The sequence below is a fragment of the Polyergus mexicanus genome, unplaced genomic scaffold (assembly GCF_030449975.1).
Source record: "Polyergus mexicanus isolate NDT 795.1 unplaced genomic scaffold, iyPolMexi1.0 SCAF_11, whole genome shotgun sequence".
Taxonomy (NCBI): Eukaryota; Metazoa; Arthropoda; class Insecta; order Hymenoptera; family Formicidae; genus Polyergus; species Polyergus mexicanus.
The window spans coordinates 7,710,302-7,726,403 of NW_027223331.1; the positions used below are offsets into that span (position 1 = coordinate 7,710,302).

General features: G+C 34.4%; 2 protein-coding genes across 3 annotated transcripts; one reads left to right on the plus strand and one right to left on the minus strand.

Moving 5' to 3' along the window:
- Positions 1–1,522: 1,522 nt before the first annotated feature.
- On the minus strand, positions 1,523–5,942 carry Cdc5 (cell division cycle protein 21). The gene is made up of 10 exons (XM_070304295.1): positions 5,770–5,942; positions 5,398–5,663; positions 5,185–5,315; positions 4,551–5,053; positions 4,270–4,444; positions 3,744–4,184; positions 3,368–3,486; positions 3,115–3,279; positions 2,763–3,044; positions 1,523–2,265 (listed from the first exon to the last, which is right to left on the minus strand). Exons 1-10 carry the CDS (start codon positions 5,812–5,814, stop codon positions 2,026–2,028), a joined length of 2,367 nt encoding a protein of 788 aa, XP_070160396.1. The 5' UTR covers positions 5,815–5,942; the 3' UTR covers positions 1,523–2,025.
- A 261-nt stretch (positions 5,943–6,203) lies between these two features.
- LOC138937900 (ATP-dependent RNA helicase DDX54) lies at positions 6,204–10,085 on the plus strand. 2 transcript variants are annotated; one of them, XM_070304569.1, is made up of 12 exons: positions 6,204–6,281; positions 6,788–6,899; positions 7,003–7,379; positions 7,454–7,769; positions 7,854–8,064; positions 8,204–8,430; positions 8,514–8,705; positions 8,789–8,930; positions 9,010–9,205; positions 9,298–9,436; positions 9,522–9,672; positions 9,813–10,085. In XM_070304569.1, exons 2-12 carry the CDS (start codon positions 6,789–6,791, stop codon positions 10,001–10,003), a joined length of 2,253 nt encoding a protein of 750 aa, XP_070160670.1. In that variant the 5' UTR covers positions 6,204–6,281; position 6,788; the 3' UTR covers positions 10,004–10,085. The 2 variants fall into 2 exon arrangements, with proteins under 2 accessions (XP_070160670.1, XP_070160672.1); XM_070304571.1 differs by lacking the exon at positions 6,204–6,281 and having other exon boundaries at positions 6,815–6,899; positions 6,985–7,379; positions 9,813–10,084.
- Positions 10,086–16,102: the final 6,017 nt, after the last annotated feature.

Genomic DNA, 16,102 nt, shown 5'->3' on the forward strand with positions numbered 1-16,102 from the left:
GCGCAAGAGGCGGTGGGATGAGGAATGCCGAGGGAAAGGGTAGGTAGGTAGATGGGTGGATGGTTGCCGAGTGCGAACCAACACACCGACGCCAATCCCTAAACGACCGCGACTCGCAGCGAGAAGGCTACGGTGATGGCGTACCGGGGGTTACGTCGTGCGAATCCACGGCGTAACACCTCTTCTTCACCTCCGTCACCTCCGTCGTCGCCGCCGTAGTTGGCACGTTGGCCTACACGATCGGGAGGGGTGCGTTGAACGGCAGCGGGGGTGGCGGGACAGACAGAGTGGGGAATACCAGCAACGAGCTAGCGACTAGATTCAGCCCGGGGACTTGCTGGCCGAGTGGCTGACTCGACTATAGCGGGGTAGCGCTAGTTAGCCATCGGCAACTACGGGGCGGCTCCCGGAGGCCACGTTGTCAGACGGCCGTTACCACTGTGTCATTGGTCGACTCCACCTACGACAGTGCGAGGGGTTGAGGGTGAACGCGCCAAGGGTTGAGGTGAGTACGCAAAGGGGTGGTGGGCGGCGCCAGGCGAATCGACGACGCTGATTCGAAGCCCGATCACCAGTCGCGTCGTGCCGACCAATCGACAATACGAGATTAGGGTGGCTGACGACGGCGTTAACATCTGCCTTCCGGCAGCAGCTATTTACCAGCGATACGCTAACGGCGGCGTTGCTTTTTTATGGTACAAGTATAGGGTATATATGTGTAGATGTTGGGTAGATAGATAGATAGATAAGTGGAAAGCTACCGGGATGGAAAATGGGTACGAAAGTAGGTAAATAGATATGATAAATAGGATAGCTACGATCGACAATTGCATTTCTGCGTGTAAAAATGTTATGTAATTGAAATTACAGGAATCCCAGAACGTGTGATGACAAGGTCATATATTCTTAGAAATTAAAATTATATTGTTAAACTATATATGTGAAGTTTCTAATAAATTCTTGTTAATTATTTGCGTTAAATTGAGATGTATAACTCTGAAATCTTTATATTTATATAGATTATAATCTATAGAAATATATATTACAAAACATAGTTGCAATTATGTATATGATACGAACATTCTATCTTAGTGCAGTGCATTATATCGATCAGGCCATTTTGTCGGCATTATGTAATAGCACATCCCCCTCGCGAGCGAGCTTTGAGTTGCGCGCCACACTCCGATCGATCACGCCCCTTTGACTTCTTGGCTTACAGCAGCCAGTCGGTAATTACATCTTGATTTCGATTCTCGTTAATAAAAGCCATGTTACAAAAAATTTCCAGCTCTATAATCTTATATATATATGTTTTACTATATCTGTCTTTATGTTAAAGGTAAATTTTTTTTAAATTATTGTGTTCTCTATATGAAGTATAGGCGATATAATATATATATATACACATATATATATATATATATATATATATATATATATATATATATATATATATATATATACTTTTAATATGTGCATGTATTATCTCTTTATGACTTTGTATCACGAATCTCTTTTTATTAATACAATATTTTACAATCTACAAGAGAAAAATTTTTACTGTCATAACTCTGTGCCTAATCTCACAAAGTGCGAGAAAACAAATTAAAATATATAAAACTTTCATTTAATACAATTAATTATGTATCATAGCGTCGATAATTCAAATTAAATGAATCTTAAATGACATTAATAACATTTACAGCTACTTTAGAAAGGATTACATATTGAGTTTCTTTTTGATTTCCAAACATGGATTTTGAAACAATACTAATTATTATTATGCTAATAGTACGTAATATTTTCGAGAGCATTAAAAATTTTACAATTTATGGAACGTTACAAAGGGCGTGCTCCACTTAACGACCGCAACGCTCGCGACCATCATCTGTCTTTATTTAACTTTCAGTGAAGAACAAGGATGAAATGATACCGTGAGCGTGCGGTCGTTAAGTGGAACGCGCCCAAAGTGGTACATATTAGGATACAGCTTGCTTGTATTCAAAAAGCATTGCAATGTGTTTCCTAAGATATATCATTTAATTGGCACTGCTGCAACTGGTCTTGTAGCTGAGCGTAACGCATTTGTAATGAGCGCTCTCGTTCCGTCTGTCTATTTACGTCTTCCATGAGCGCATTTATTCTTCTTGGAACCGCTGCCTCTTCTTGCGTTTGCAAAAATTTAAATGTCGATAGTTCGAGATGCGCTTGCTCTATTTGCTCCCATAAATCATGCAGCTGTTTCGTCAGCACCTGTGTTCTCGTCTATTTGAAAAATAAAGTGACGAATTTTTATAAAATTAATGTTAATATACGTGAAGAATTTTATCAGAAAAATTTCGATTTAGCCATACAAATTACATAAAATCCATTTTTCACATTTTCTAATCTATAAAGATTCTGATCTTATTCTACCTTAATTTCGCAATATAGTCAATTATATAACAAAATATGTTACGTTTTTTTAAGCTTCAATCAGAGACTTTTATATATAAAAATCGATTTTTAGTTTTATCGAATTTATACATTATACATTATTCCATAGTAAATTATTTTACTATGGTGTAGTATTATATTATCACTCTCATAATATAAGTTCTATATAAATTATATTTATTTACAAAAAAGAATTTATGTTACACAGAAATAAAAACATGTTCAAAATTATATTACATCAATGGAAAACTAATAATCTATAAACTAATAAAAACTAATATAAACGATTCTAACTGTAATTCTAATTATATTAAAGTTTTATTTACCTGATAACCACCAGTAAGTACTTTCAACTTCTTTTCCATCCTCGCAGCACGTTTAGCTTCCCCTGTCATGTGCATACGATTTTCTTCTAATTTTCTCTCGCATGCTTCTACTCTATCTTTCTTTGAAGCTAATGTTGCGCGGGTGTATCGTTTCTGCGTTTCGAGATATAAAATCTGCGACAAACATTCCTCCCATACAGTGGTATAAGCGTCTAAACTTAATTCTCCATGTGCCATTCCCTCCTTTACAACCATCATCTCGTCAGTTAACATCGTCTTAGCCTAGATTTGAATATTGATTAGTAATATAAAAAAGATAAAAAGATTCTGCGATACCAAGTTTCAGACTCACAGCTAAAAGATCGCTTTCCTCGAAAACATCATATGCATGTTGTTCTAAATAATTTTGAGCCTGAGCCAATGATGTTGCAGCACCCTTTCGACCTGGCTGTGTTGGATTATGTAACGCGTCATAGTGTAACATTGTGATCATTTCTCTTTTTATCAATTCTTCTGCCTAAAAATATAATATAAAGTAATCCATAAAAATCAAGGATATAAGACTACAAGAATATAAAACTTTATATATAAAGTATTCCACTTACTCTTTGTAGATCAGTTAGCGGTGTATCCATATACGGTCTCAAAATATTCATATTTATATCTGCAGGTCGTGGTAACTCTCTTTGTATCACTTGTGACCTCCGTGATAATTCTCTTTTTCCTGCAGAAAAAAAAATATTTGTTACATATAAATCAAATATATTTGTGAGATTAGTTATTAGAGAAAGAATAAGGAATAATTCTGTTGCAAAAGAAAAGAAATTTTATATATATTGTATGTCCATAAACATATGAAATTATAGTTAACTATAAATACTCTGAAAGATAAGCAAAAATATCTTAAATGTGTCAAAACAGACTTTTTTGATTATGCTAGTGCTTGAATCTGTGTAATTAATCTATGTTTAATAGACCTACTTTTTTCCAATAATTCCTGTTGCCGTCTCGCATCGATATCCGCTTGGTCCTCGATTATTTCAGCTGCAGGTGCACTGGTATTTTCTTCATTTATATCTCCATCATGGATATCTATCTCATAATCATTACATGGTGCAGGTAAGGAACTCAATACCGAGCGTAATGAACTCTTTGCTTGGGTTTGTATAAGTGGAGTTTCTAAGCCATCTACATTTTCATCTGGATTTATATTGAGCTTATCGCGAACAGGTGTTGTCGCTAAAACTCCATTTTGCATTCGCACTGACGCCCCACCTGGCGTATTGAAAGAATTTATGGGTGTTCCATCGCTGCGCTGTGATCGAAACGGGGTGGTTAAAATTGTATTTGGTGTTGCAACGACATTGCTAGGAGGTACAACGCCGGTAAAATCAGAATTATTCAATGGAGTGTTCAATCCACCTGGAAAAAAATGTTTATAAAATGTAATCAAGTATGTAAAATTGACAACATATTTGTAAATTATCAGAACTTGTTATATTCTAACCCTTTAGTGGTGTGTCTACATGTGTGAGAGCCATGACATTTTGAGCTTCTTGTAATATTCTATCTGTAGCGGCTGGTGTACGAGGTGTTACTGCCGCGTTCGTAGGTAAAGAATAATCGGCTAATAAACTATCGGAGAGTGTAATACCGCTCTCAGTAGCAACTTCTCGCGCGACCTATAACAAAATTTCGTGCAATATATATATATATATATATATATATATAAATATCAATATCAAATTTCTAATATTGTATATAGAAAATAAACACGAGAAAACATACTTCCGAGGCTCTACCAAGTTTCACAACTTGTTGTAGTTCTTGATCAGAGATTTGTGGTTCCGGTAAAACCAACTTGCTCCTTTTCTTTACAGGCTCTTCATTATTGAGCATACCCATTGGTATGTCATTCTCCTTACGTTGTTTTAATTTTTGTTTATCTTTCCTACGCTCCATCTCTTCCTTTTCTTGTCGGAGCTCACCATCTAAATGCTGTTGTCTCATTCTAGAAAAATCGATTGCTAGAGGATCAACATGCTCGTTAGAAGTGTCATAGAAACCGGATGCGGGACGTTTTTCAAATGGTATTTCCGTGTTATAATTGACGCCGCGTTTGCGTTTATTCTTTTGGGAAACAGTGATTCCAGCAGCTCTTAATTCTCTACGCTTCTGCAAAGCAGCAAGTCTACGTGCTTCTTCTAACTGTTTTTCACGAGCCTTGCGTTTTGCCTTCTTTCCTTGAGTATTTGCGAGCCTAGCACGTGCCTCGGACAACATTTCCAATTCTGTGGAGGAATACAATTATTGGAAATATATATTCTTTTTGTTACAGAATATACTTATTTTTACTGTATTCAATAAGGTATTTTCATATATATTCAACAATAAGATGCTTCAATAATGAATCTCAACTTACCATCTTCATCCATATCTTTAGGATCTGGTCTTGCTGGCTTTGTCTCTGGATTAGGATCAATTTCACCAGGTTTAAGTTTGCGAGGATCATCAACAGCATCATCGCCTTCTTCTTTTTTTTGTGCTTGGTCACTAAAATAAATCAATAATAATATAAATTAGAGTAAATCAAAGTAAATATTATTCTTCTTAAATAATATCTGATCTTACTCACAGTAAATATTCATATCTCTCCAAACATTGCGCAGCTGTCCTACCAATGATAGGTGCAATAGTTCGCCACTGGGTAGGCATTAACTTTGCAAGATGAAGTAACTTTTCATCTTCTTCTCTACTCCATTCGGTCTTCTTTATACTTGGATCAAGCCATTCAAACCAACGCGCCTTGCACTGTTTCGCCGATTTTCTGTGCAGCAAAGACGCGATACGACTCCATTGATTTTTTCCATATTTCATCACAGCTGCTTTCAAAATTTCATCCTAAAAACAAAGATTTTTTTCTTTAATAAATTTATTTATTCTCATACATTCGCGCGCGCGGATAAACTATTCAGGCTTAGGTTAAAAAATATCGTATATCACTTACCTCCGTATTCCGCCAAACTCCACCCTTTATCATAATTCGCGGCATTTTTTATTTTTATTTATATCACTATATGAATTATTGTATCGTATGTTTTATTTCTATTTTTATGTCGTTATAAATAAAGCTTTTCAATTACAATCATATAAATGGCGAAAAAAATCCTTTACATCTCTATCCGCCATAAACAAACCGAAACAAATTACGTTATAGAGATGTAATATTGACCGCGGAAGAAACCGCGCTAAATGTTCTGCTTCCCATAGGTGGAATTTTTGAACGCATTTCTAAAAGACGTCGCTATCATCATTTGGTCTTATAACGACTTATAAGGTTATTGGACAAGTTGGACAAAACGATTCAAATCATTTCGCGAACGCATCCTAAACTTGATCGATTTGCTTATATATTTTTCATATACGACTATTCATGCACATGTGATTATTTCAGGTTATGTTGCATTGTGTTAAATGCTGAAGAACGTATAGTGCACAGTTGTCACAACGCACATATAAGTACTGATTAAATATATTATTATTTATAATATTTTTAGACAATATATATATTTACATTTAGTATATTTCTCTGTATATGTAAAAGATGTTCCATTAGAAATCTTAATTTTAATGACATTTCCTAATATAAAGTTGAATTTATATTTTTCTTTAGTAAAAATATCAAAATATTGCATAATATTCGAGTTATAAGTAATTGAAAAAGAATTTTTCGTCAATTAAGTTTCAGAAAGACAAGCAATAAAATTATATTTTTCAATTTATTTCAAATAAATTTTACTCAAAATTTCAATTTCAAGCGTAACACATAAGGATTCATAATATTAAAAATAGGAAAATTGCACATTATAATTTACGATCATCCTCGACATTTTTGCTAAGAAAATATTGACGAATTGGTCAGAAAATTTCATTAAAATTAAGATTGAAAAATTGTGAGAGGTTCGCATACCTATTTGTATTTGTAGTAAATTTATTTTATATTTTTGTGATAAAATCTTTAATAGAATGAAGATTTCCAAGAAATCTGGAGGATTTCAATCCATGGCTCTCAGTTTTCCAATATTAAAAGGAATCCTCAAACGGGGCTATAAAATACCCACACCCATACAAAGAAAAGTATGTTATTAAAAGAAAGATATTTCAATTTATATTGAGATTGTAGCATTCTAAGTATAATGAATCTTATTAAGCATTAATATAGAAAATTTTATTTTAATAGACTATTCCATTAGCTCTCGAGGGAAGAGATATAGTAGCAATGGCTAGAACGGGTAGCGGGAAAACTGCTTGCTTTTTAATTCCTTTGTTCGAAAAACTCAAGGCGAGGCAAACAAAGACTGGAGCACGCGCGTTGATATTATCGCCCACACGAGAGCTGGCATTGCAGACATTGAAATTTATAAAGGAGTTGGGAAGATTTACAGGATTAAAGGCAGTTGTGATATTGGGTGGTGATAGTATGGATAATCAGTTCAGTATAATTCACGAGAATCCTGATATCATTGTAGCTACACCAGGGAGACTTTTACATATATGTATAGAAATGGACCTGAAATTGAAAAATGTCGAATATATTGTCTTTGACGAAGCTGATAGGTAACAATTTTTCTTTTATGTATGATTTTTAGTATTTATGTTAAGCGAGTTAAAGATGAAATTGTGTATTGCAGACTCTTTGAAATGGGATTTGGGGAACAAATACATGAGATCGTAAACAGATTATCTGAATCGCGTCAAACGTTGTTGTTCTCTGCTACTTTGCCCAAAATCTTAGTAGACTTTGCAAAAGCTGGTCTAAGTGATCCAGTTCTACTTCGTTTAGATGTTGAGAGTAAATTGCCTGAAGGGCTAACGTTATCGTTTATTACATGTCGCTCTGAAGAGAAATTGGCCATCCTTCTGTGCTTGTTAAAAAGGGTTATTAAGTCCGATTCGCAAACAATTATATTCGCGGAAACTATGCATCATGTGGAATATATTCACCAGGTATTCATTAATGTATAATCTTTTAAATAAATTCTTGTAAGATATTTAGTATTAAGTAATCAAATATAAATAATTTGTATACAGATATTGGATAAAGCGAACATCTCTAATACTTTTATTTACTCGAATCTGGATCCTTCTGCGCGTAAAATAAACGCGGCTAAATTTCAAACTGGCAAAGTAAAAGTTCTTATAGTAACGGACGTTGCTGCTAGAGGAATAGATATACCATATTTAGATTGTGTGATTAACTTTAATTTTCCTGCAAAATCTAAACTCTTTGTACATAGAGTAGGTATGTATGTCTGTAATTACTTTTAATTATACTTAAAATTACTATATTTATAGAGATCATAAATATATATACATGTACCAAGCGTTTAACATAATACACTGTATTCAGCTATAATAATTACCAATAATTTACTTTCTAGGACGATGCGCTCGAGCTGGACGTGTTGGAACAGCGTATAATATTGTGAGCTCGGACGAGTATCCTTATCTCCTAGATTTACACCTCTTTCTTGGTCGGCCTTTAACAATAATGCCGGCTACAGGATCCATCGAAAATACGGAATCTGCTGTGGGAAAAATGCCACAATCCATGATAGAGGAGGAATTAGGCGAATTAATAAATTGGCACAATAGCTCTACAGATCTTGTAAGTGTATTGGGTCATAAATTAGTATAGTCTAATTTTCTTCTTCCTTTTTTTAATACTTTAAATGATATTTGTATCTTCAGACAAATATGCAGAAGGTGTGTAACAATGCTTATCAACGATATATCAGATCGCGACCAGGTGCTTCGATAGAAAGTGTTAAAAGAGTCAAAGAACTTTGTATAAATGAAGCTGGAATTCTACCACAGTATTCTGATGTTTCCCCTATAGCAACAGATATAATATCCAGGATGAAAAACTATAGACCACAGGGAGTGAGTATGATCTCTTTCATACACAGACAAAAAAATGTTATATATTTCAATTTTAATATTCAAATCTTTCATATATGTAATAGACGATATTTGAGATTGGTATAAAAGCGAATTCAATTGATTACCAAGTGATGAAGACGAAACGATTATTTCACAAAGAGAACATCTTTAATTTTCACAAAAAAATGGAAGATCACAAAACTGAAGAAATTAACATGGCATCAAGTAAATATTATGCTAGTAAACTATATTATATATATATATATATGTAATGCAATATGATTAAATTACTTCAATTTTATAGAAAACTTGCTTCAAAAAACTAATCTGCCATCCAGTAGTGTAGAAGAAATTAATGCTGTATTTAGTACAGTAGTAGTTCCAAAAAAAAGAAATAGTGACGATTTATATAAAATTTCGAAGAAAAAGAAAACGCACACAAAACGAGATGAAGAATATTATATACCTTATTTCGCACCAGACAAACATACAGAGGAAGGGTAGGAATTGCTCTACTTTTCTCACTTTTAAATATTATTTTTATTCCACTCTATTTTAATTTAAAAAAAATAACATTTTTTCTTAATTTCAGTTTAGCCGTTAATACATTTGCCACAGAAGCTGATAAGGCACAGATGGATTTAATGGCAGACAATGAAGAGGGCCAACATCTTCAAAAGCAATTAAAAAAATGGGATCGGAAGAAAAAGAAAATGGTCACTGTTGATAGGGTACATATATTATTAATATATATTTTCGTATACAATCTCTTATCATAGAAAATAAAATTATTTGCTATGCATTTTATCGGAATAGGATCCGAAAGCGAAAAAAATACGTACTGAATCTGGTGTATGGATACCTGCTACATACAAAACGAATCGGTATAACATGTGGAAGGAGAAGAGTAAAGTTGATGAAAATGATAGCGGGAGTGATAATGAGCAAGAATCTTTACAACAAAACTGTAAGTTAATATGCAATCTTATATTAAAAAATATTGAATCTAATCACATTTGTTTTACTAATTTTTCTTTTTTATTATACATATCGATTTATTTTAATTATCATTAAAAATTGCTGCATGATGTTTTTGCTTTATTTTAGTGCGAACAACAGCAAATACACATTGGGCGCGGCATAATCAGAAACTAAAGGACAAAGTTAAAGCAAAGAACGAGCTGAAAAGGCCCGAACAAATCTTAAAAGCGCGCAAGTTGCTCGAAAGAAAGCATCGAAGAAACGGTAGAAAAAGTGGTAAAGGTAAAGGTAAAAAAAATCACAAAAGGAAGCATTGAAACATTTTTAATGTGTAAAATGTGTTATTATATTTTAACAATACAGAAACAAAATTATTATAACCAAAAGAATATTTTTTTTCTTTTTACGTGTTATCATTTGAAATATTCTAAACATAACAACAGCCTACTTTTTAAAAAATGTTGCATATAAGAAATAAACATAAAAGATAACAGTTTTATTTAGAATCCCATTTAGAGCAAGATAATATGATAAATTTTACACGCGTGCGCGTGTATATAAAGTAAATATTTATTTGTATGTATTTATATATAGTCAACTCGAATGACACACACGCACACATATATATATATATATATATATATATATATATATATATATATATATATATATATATATATAATGTATGATGCAAATAGGATGCATTGGCTAAAAATAATCGTGATCAACAACATTTCTCGAAAGCACAGTGACCTTATAAGTGAGCGTTATATGATTTAGGATGCTTAATTTTGCATCATCATAACATGGTGATTGCGTTGCACAATTGTGGGGTCTCCTATCCGTAAGGTATTACGAAGACTCGCTAGGTCCGCTTTTGCGCGAAGCCTTAAGAAATTTTTGCGTCATCGAGAAACGCCGAGCAACTTCTTGCTCGCGATATAAGCCGTTAATGTTAGTGGGCTGAGACGATCGTAAATTTTATCGAATTAACCGTTGGCGGAAACTTATCTCTGAACGCCATCGTAAGAATCACGAGATGTCCGCATGACGAAGCAAAAGATCTGCGTGCACAAGCTTCCGCGAGAACACAATGTATCTGTTTGCTTTACGTCTAAACATGTCTTAAAAAAAGCTAACGACTACAGTCCCGTAACATCACTTTGTAAAAATATCTTCGTCAGCGTTTTAATTATTACAAACAGAATTTGACGCGAATTAATAAAAATAACAAATTAATGCAACGTTTTTCAATTATCTGAAATATGTGTTATCGTGCCAACATATGTCACGATAATTGTGAGCGATGTTTTTCCATAATTCAAGATTCTAATCAAGAATATAGAACATCTCTGGCGGAAAAGAAACTACTTCAGAAATTGTGTTGGTATATGAAAAAAAAAGTATAATGCGAGTAATTGAGATATCGATTTCTGACAGGTAGTTATATTGACTATTATTAACAGTCAATTAACGTTGGATATAGCCGATTAAGTTTGCTATCTGTGTCATATAACAAACCCTTCTCCCTTTATATCTGTTTGCCCCAGCTATGATTTAAAAAGCAACACAATACGACGCCAATCGCGGTTAATAAAGCTAGGATGACGATGCAACCGGATCCCAAAGAGACTCAAATTACTCTGATTTCAATTTCTCTCGAAGCCGATATGTCCGACAGTATCTTGACAACATGCGTGTAGTTTACACGCAATATTTCTGTTCACCGCCTAATATCGTGAGTCGTTTCTTATCAACGAAAGAGAGATGAATTGGGACGTATTTATAATGATAATGTTCCTATAATCTCGACCAATGTTTTCTCTCTCTCTTTTCTCTTGTTTACTCTTTCCTTCTTTCATCATTTTCTTCTTCTTCTTTTCTTTTTCCTTTCTTTTTCGTAGTCGTTATTGTTCTCTTTCTTTTTTTTCCCTCGCTCTCTTTATCTGTCATGTTGCAATTCTACTAGTCTTTTAGACTAAAACTCATCTATTTGTCTATTCGTATTCTTTTCGACCGTGCTATTCGAGCTCGATCTTCCCCTATACAAACGCTTTTAACTCGGAACGAAACATCTGCGCTGCTACAACAAGGCGACTTGCAGGCGACCCTCCGGCCCAAAATAGAGATTATTATGATAAAGCATCTGTATAGCGCGGGTGTTGGGACGAAGAGAATTCTCGGCGAAGTACGAGAAAAAGTACAACGTCGAGTGGCGAATTTACTGGCACGAGAAAAGCCGTGTGTATATTTTTGGACGTGCATGTGCACGATGCATGTGTAGCATAAAATACGACTGCGTGTGCTGGTCACAAGTTCCATAAAATTACACGTACTTTGTCCGAAAACACATAGAAATTTGTCCAGATGAAATATAAGATCTCGGTCGCTCTTTTTTTTTTTTTTTTTTTTCCCCTCATCTCTTCGTTCATGGTTCGATCTTGGGAAGGGACGGCAAGACGAGACACAAAGAGACATAAATCTGTCTCTATCTCAACTATAATATCTGTCACATGGCATATCATTTGCGAATTAGAGGCATTAGCGTGAAAGTTGCATCAAGACTTCTATTATATACTCGAGTCTTATATAACAAAGAATTTTCGCGTATAAGAGCTTTTTGTATCAACAATAATAAGAATTGAATGGCCACGATATTTTTTGTCCGATTTTCGCTTTTATTTTTATTCTCTCAATTATAGTGATTATATATTCATATTGTCAATGATCAAATTTAAATTTAAAATTCAAATTCATTCAAATTCATAATCAACAATTATATACGTGATGATATATCGCGACGAATTGTTGACGAGCTTAACATTTTAATCAGCCGTACGTATCTCTGAATCTTTTCGTGTTTGTTTTGTCGTGACTAATAATTCAATCGCTGACGAATGTGCGTGAAAAAAACAAAGCGGACATTATATATACAATATATAGGTATACGCTCGATGGTCACGTTACTACGTATATACAATATTACACACACTGCGCGAGAATCACGTGTCGTGTGGTCGTGTCTCCGCCGTCCGTTATCCGCTCTCCCGGCATCGGTATGCGCGACACTAATTCATGTGCAAACGAATGCATGTATATGATACGCGTACGTACGCGCTCTCATTCTTACATTGGCGTGTCCAGCCGGCGGTGTAGCGTCGACGTCGTCGATGAAAACAATCGGAGGAAGTGGGGAAGGAATAGTGGCGTAACAGAGGACGGGCGGAATGTATCCCGCATTAATTTAGATACTCCGCAACAACTCGCATCCATATGTATACTTTCACACAAGCTTTCTCACAAATCCACGATTCTTCGATCATCCAACACACATAGACTTGAAATATATCTAAATATATCTAAGTACTATCCATGAAAGTAAAAAAAGCTTGACTTCTTTCTTTTCTCTGTATTCCTCCTAACCCCTCTATTTTTTTTTTTTTTTTTACTTGAAATTTACTCGCTACGTTATTTCGATCAAGGTCCGCGGTTCGTTATTACGCCTCTGAGAAGGAATGTCCTGCAATTTCACGAGCGTCATCACTAACGAGCGTAAATTTCGATGAATTCAATATAATCTCTGAGAGAGTGGGAGAAGGAAAAATGGAGAGAGAGAGAGAGAGAATGTCAAAGCGAATGATGTCGTTCTATTTTAATATACGTTACGTTTTTTATGCCTTCCGCTTTAGTCAGAGTAATGACGTATCGTGATAAAAATAGTCTCTGTCTTGTATACATACAATATATTCTGATATGCCGAAATTCTTGAACTTTGAAATTAAGAAAGTTGGTTAATTATATATATATATATATATATACGACGTTTACACTTTCTAAGGTTTTTAAAAATGTATTCGTAGAAATTCGTGATATCTCTCTACATTTCTTAACATTTTATCTATAAAAACTAATTCTTAAGAAAAAAGAAGAGAGAGATATAGATAAGGAGGACTTTATGACATATTAATATCTCCGTTTTTTTTTTTTTTTTTTAATATTTTATACATAGATAGTACCGCACACATACAAAAAGAAAAACTTTTTATAATTTAATAAGGCAGAAAAGATATATTTATATTAAAACTAAAATAGAGTGACAGTATCTCAATCTGAAAGAGCATGACATTATTCAGGAAAAGAAACATTTCTGGAAGAATAGTCTGTGTTGGAAAAACGAACAAGAATGATGTAAGCCAAATGTATCTCATAGTTCACAGACCGCCCTTGCGTCGATCCCATTACTTTATCGTTGCACTTGGCGCAGGGTCAAGTCTGGTATATGACAATCCCGTCATAATTGCGGTTACAACAGTTGGAAGCGTCGTCGTACGTCAAATTCTTCATACAATTAACATCCCGCGATTTCTATTTATATCTTTATCTGCAACGAAAGTTCTTAAATTGATGAAAAAAATGAAAATAAAACAAGAGAAAAATATGTTTCTTTAATACTAAAAGAAATGGAAAATGAAAAATATATTTCTTGTTTCTTTATCATCAAAAATATTGAATTCTCATATTTTCAAATTTAATACGTGAAATGCAAAAAGAGAAACTTGCATATGAAGACTATAACGTTAATAAAAATTATGTATCATATGTTATATCTAGAATCTAGACCATGTCAAGAAGGATTAAGGATGACTAAACATATATATATATATATAATCTAAATATCTTAATTTAGACTTTGAAATGTAGGTGATATTTTATTATCTGAATACGTTATCACGGAAACCTAACTGAAATGATGATTATAACATATTATCGGCTACAGTAATTGTGAAAAATTTATGCGAAGGTACAGGATTGTAAAACAAGACAATAGGATAAAAACAAAAATTACTGTGTTTCAAAAGTGAAGGATGTCCAGAAAGAAGGAAGCTCGTTACTTCTGGCATCGTTAAATGCAGCGTTGGTCGATGACGTATATCAATGACAAGATATTCAAATATATTGCCTGCCGCTCTGACGCGTAGACAGGTAGAAAGCGAAACAATGCAGGAAATTGCCGATACTCGCATCTGAAAATGCTATATTATATTTCAGTAAAGTAATGTTAGTAGGAAGAATTTTTATATTTCATTGTATGAAAAGCATTTTTGTTGTTCTAGGATAAGCTCTTTGAAAAGATCAAAGAAAATGTGCGATTATTAATTCATTAGATATCATATAATTACAAACCTTAATATATGATTTTCATTCTCTAGCGATCTAAATAGCATAAGAAATGTATGATATGTACAGTGTTTTTGAAAGAAAAATAATATTAAACAATTAGGGGATTGTAATTTAATTATTTGTACTGTGTAGAGAAAACTATATAAATATGTCATATAATTTAGGATCTTTTGAAAAAGTTCAAGATAATAGAATAGTTACATGTACGATTGAGAGAGCAATGGATAAGCAATACATGAATTAATAGCGCCTTTCAATTTTCATACACACGTGACTGTTTCAAACGCGCACGGGCGCACGTCATAATCTGGCGACGACGCGCACGCGTCATAACTCGCCGAATGTCACAGCTGCATGACGCAGCGTGAATTTAAAATCCATGTTTGCAGTGGGAGACGAGATGCAGATAACAAAGGAAACAAAAACATGTCCATTTTTATAATAATTTTTCTAAAATATACATATATTCGCAACTCTCGCCAATAGGTATGCGCGCGTATATCATACGTGAGAACTTATAGAATGCAGAAAGTCGCATTGTCCGCTCTGATTGCCTACGCGCGTGTACATGTGCGAGATACGTATCGAGCAATAGGCCACGAAGAAAGGAAAAGGCCGTGCTGTTTGAAAGGAAAGCAGCGTATGGATAACGCATGGCTGCATTCGGAGCATCTAACGCTCCAAACTGCTTGGGCGCTTATCCGGGCGTTCTATGTTAGGTTATGTTAGGTTGCGCGTCGCCAGGTGCAGCTGTACTCGTGGCTGCACAACCTTTCCCCATCCGAGTGAACGTTCCCCTGTCCACTCACTCGTGCTCATTGCCAACCTAAGCGCGAAATAATAACGCCTCGAGACGCTGTCGGGGTCGTTCGTTATTCAGGCGCGGCACTGCAAATCGTCTAGACCCATAGTCTCGAAAAAATCACGGAAAATTTCACGAAAATTGTTCATTCGAGATCGTTAACGTAATGTAAAAAAAAAAAAAAAAAAAAAAAAACGGAATTCCTCTGACGAATAAAAATTTCCAAAACAAGCTGCGCGTCTCCAATCTCATATTGATCTATCGATATATCCAGATAGCAATGTCCGATGATGAGATTTCATCACGTCATGATGTAATCATTTATCAGAATGATTTCTTTATAATCATATTATGATGATACGTATCACGAGCACAAAAGTTAACGTGCACATGAGAAAAATTGTGAGCTCGGATGTTGACGTTACTATATATG

Excerpts from the sequence above, each read along its gene's own strand:
- Cdc5 (XM_070304295.1), bottom strand. The coding sequence starts at position 5,814 with ATGCCGCGAATTATGATAAAGGGTGGAGTTTGGCGGAATACGGAG. Across the intron at positions 3,487-3,743 it reads ACAGGAATTATTGGAAAAAA|GAAAAAGAGAATTATCACGG; the intron begins GTAGGTCTATTA and ends TTTTTTCTGCAG. Across the intron at positions 2,266-2,762 it reads TACTTACTGGTGGTTATCAG|ACGAGAACACAGGTGCTGAC; the intron begins GTAAATAAAACT and ends TTTTTCAAATAG.
- LOC138937900 (XM_070304569.1), top strand. The coding sequence starts at position 6,789 with ATGAAGATTTCCAAGAAATCTGGAGGATTTCAATCCATGGCTCTCAGT. Across the intron at positions 8,931-9,009 it reads AGAAATTAACATGGCATCAA|AAAACTTGCTTCAAAAAACT; the intron begins GTAAATATTATG and ends TCAATTTTATAG. Across the intron at positions 9,206-9,297 it reads GACAAACATACAGAGGAAGG|TTTAGCCGTTAATACATTTG; the intron begins GTAGGAATTGCT and ends TCTTAATTTCAG.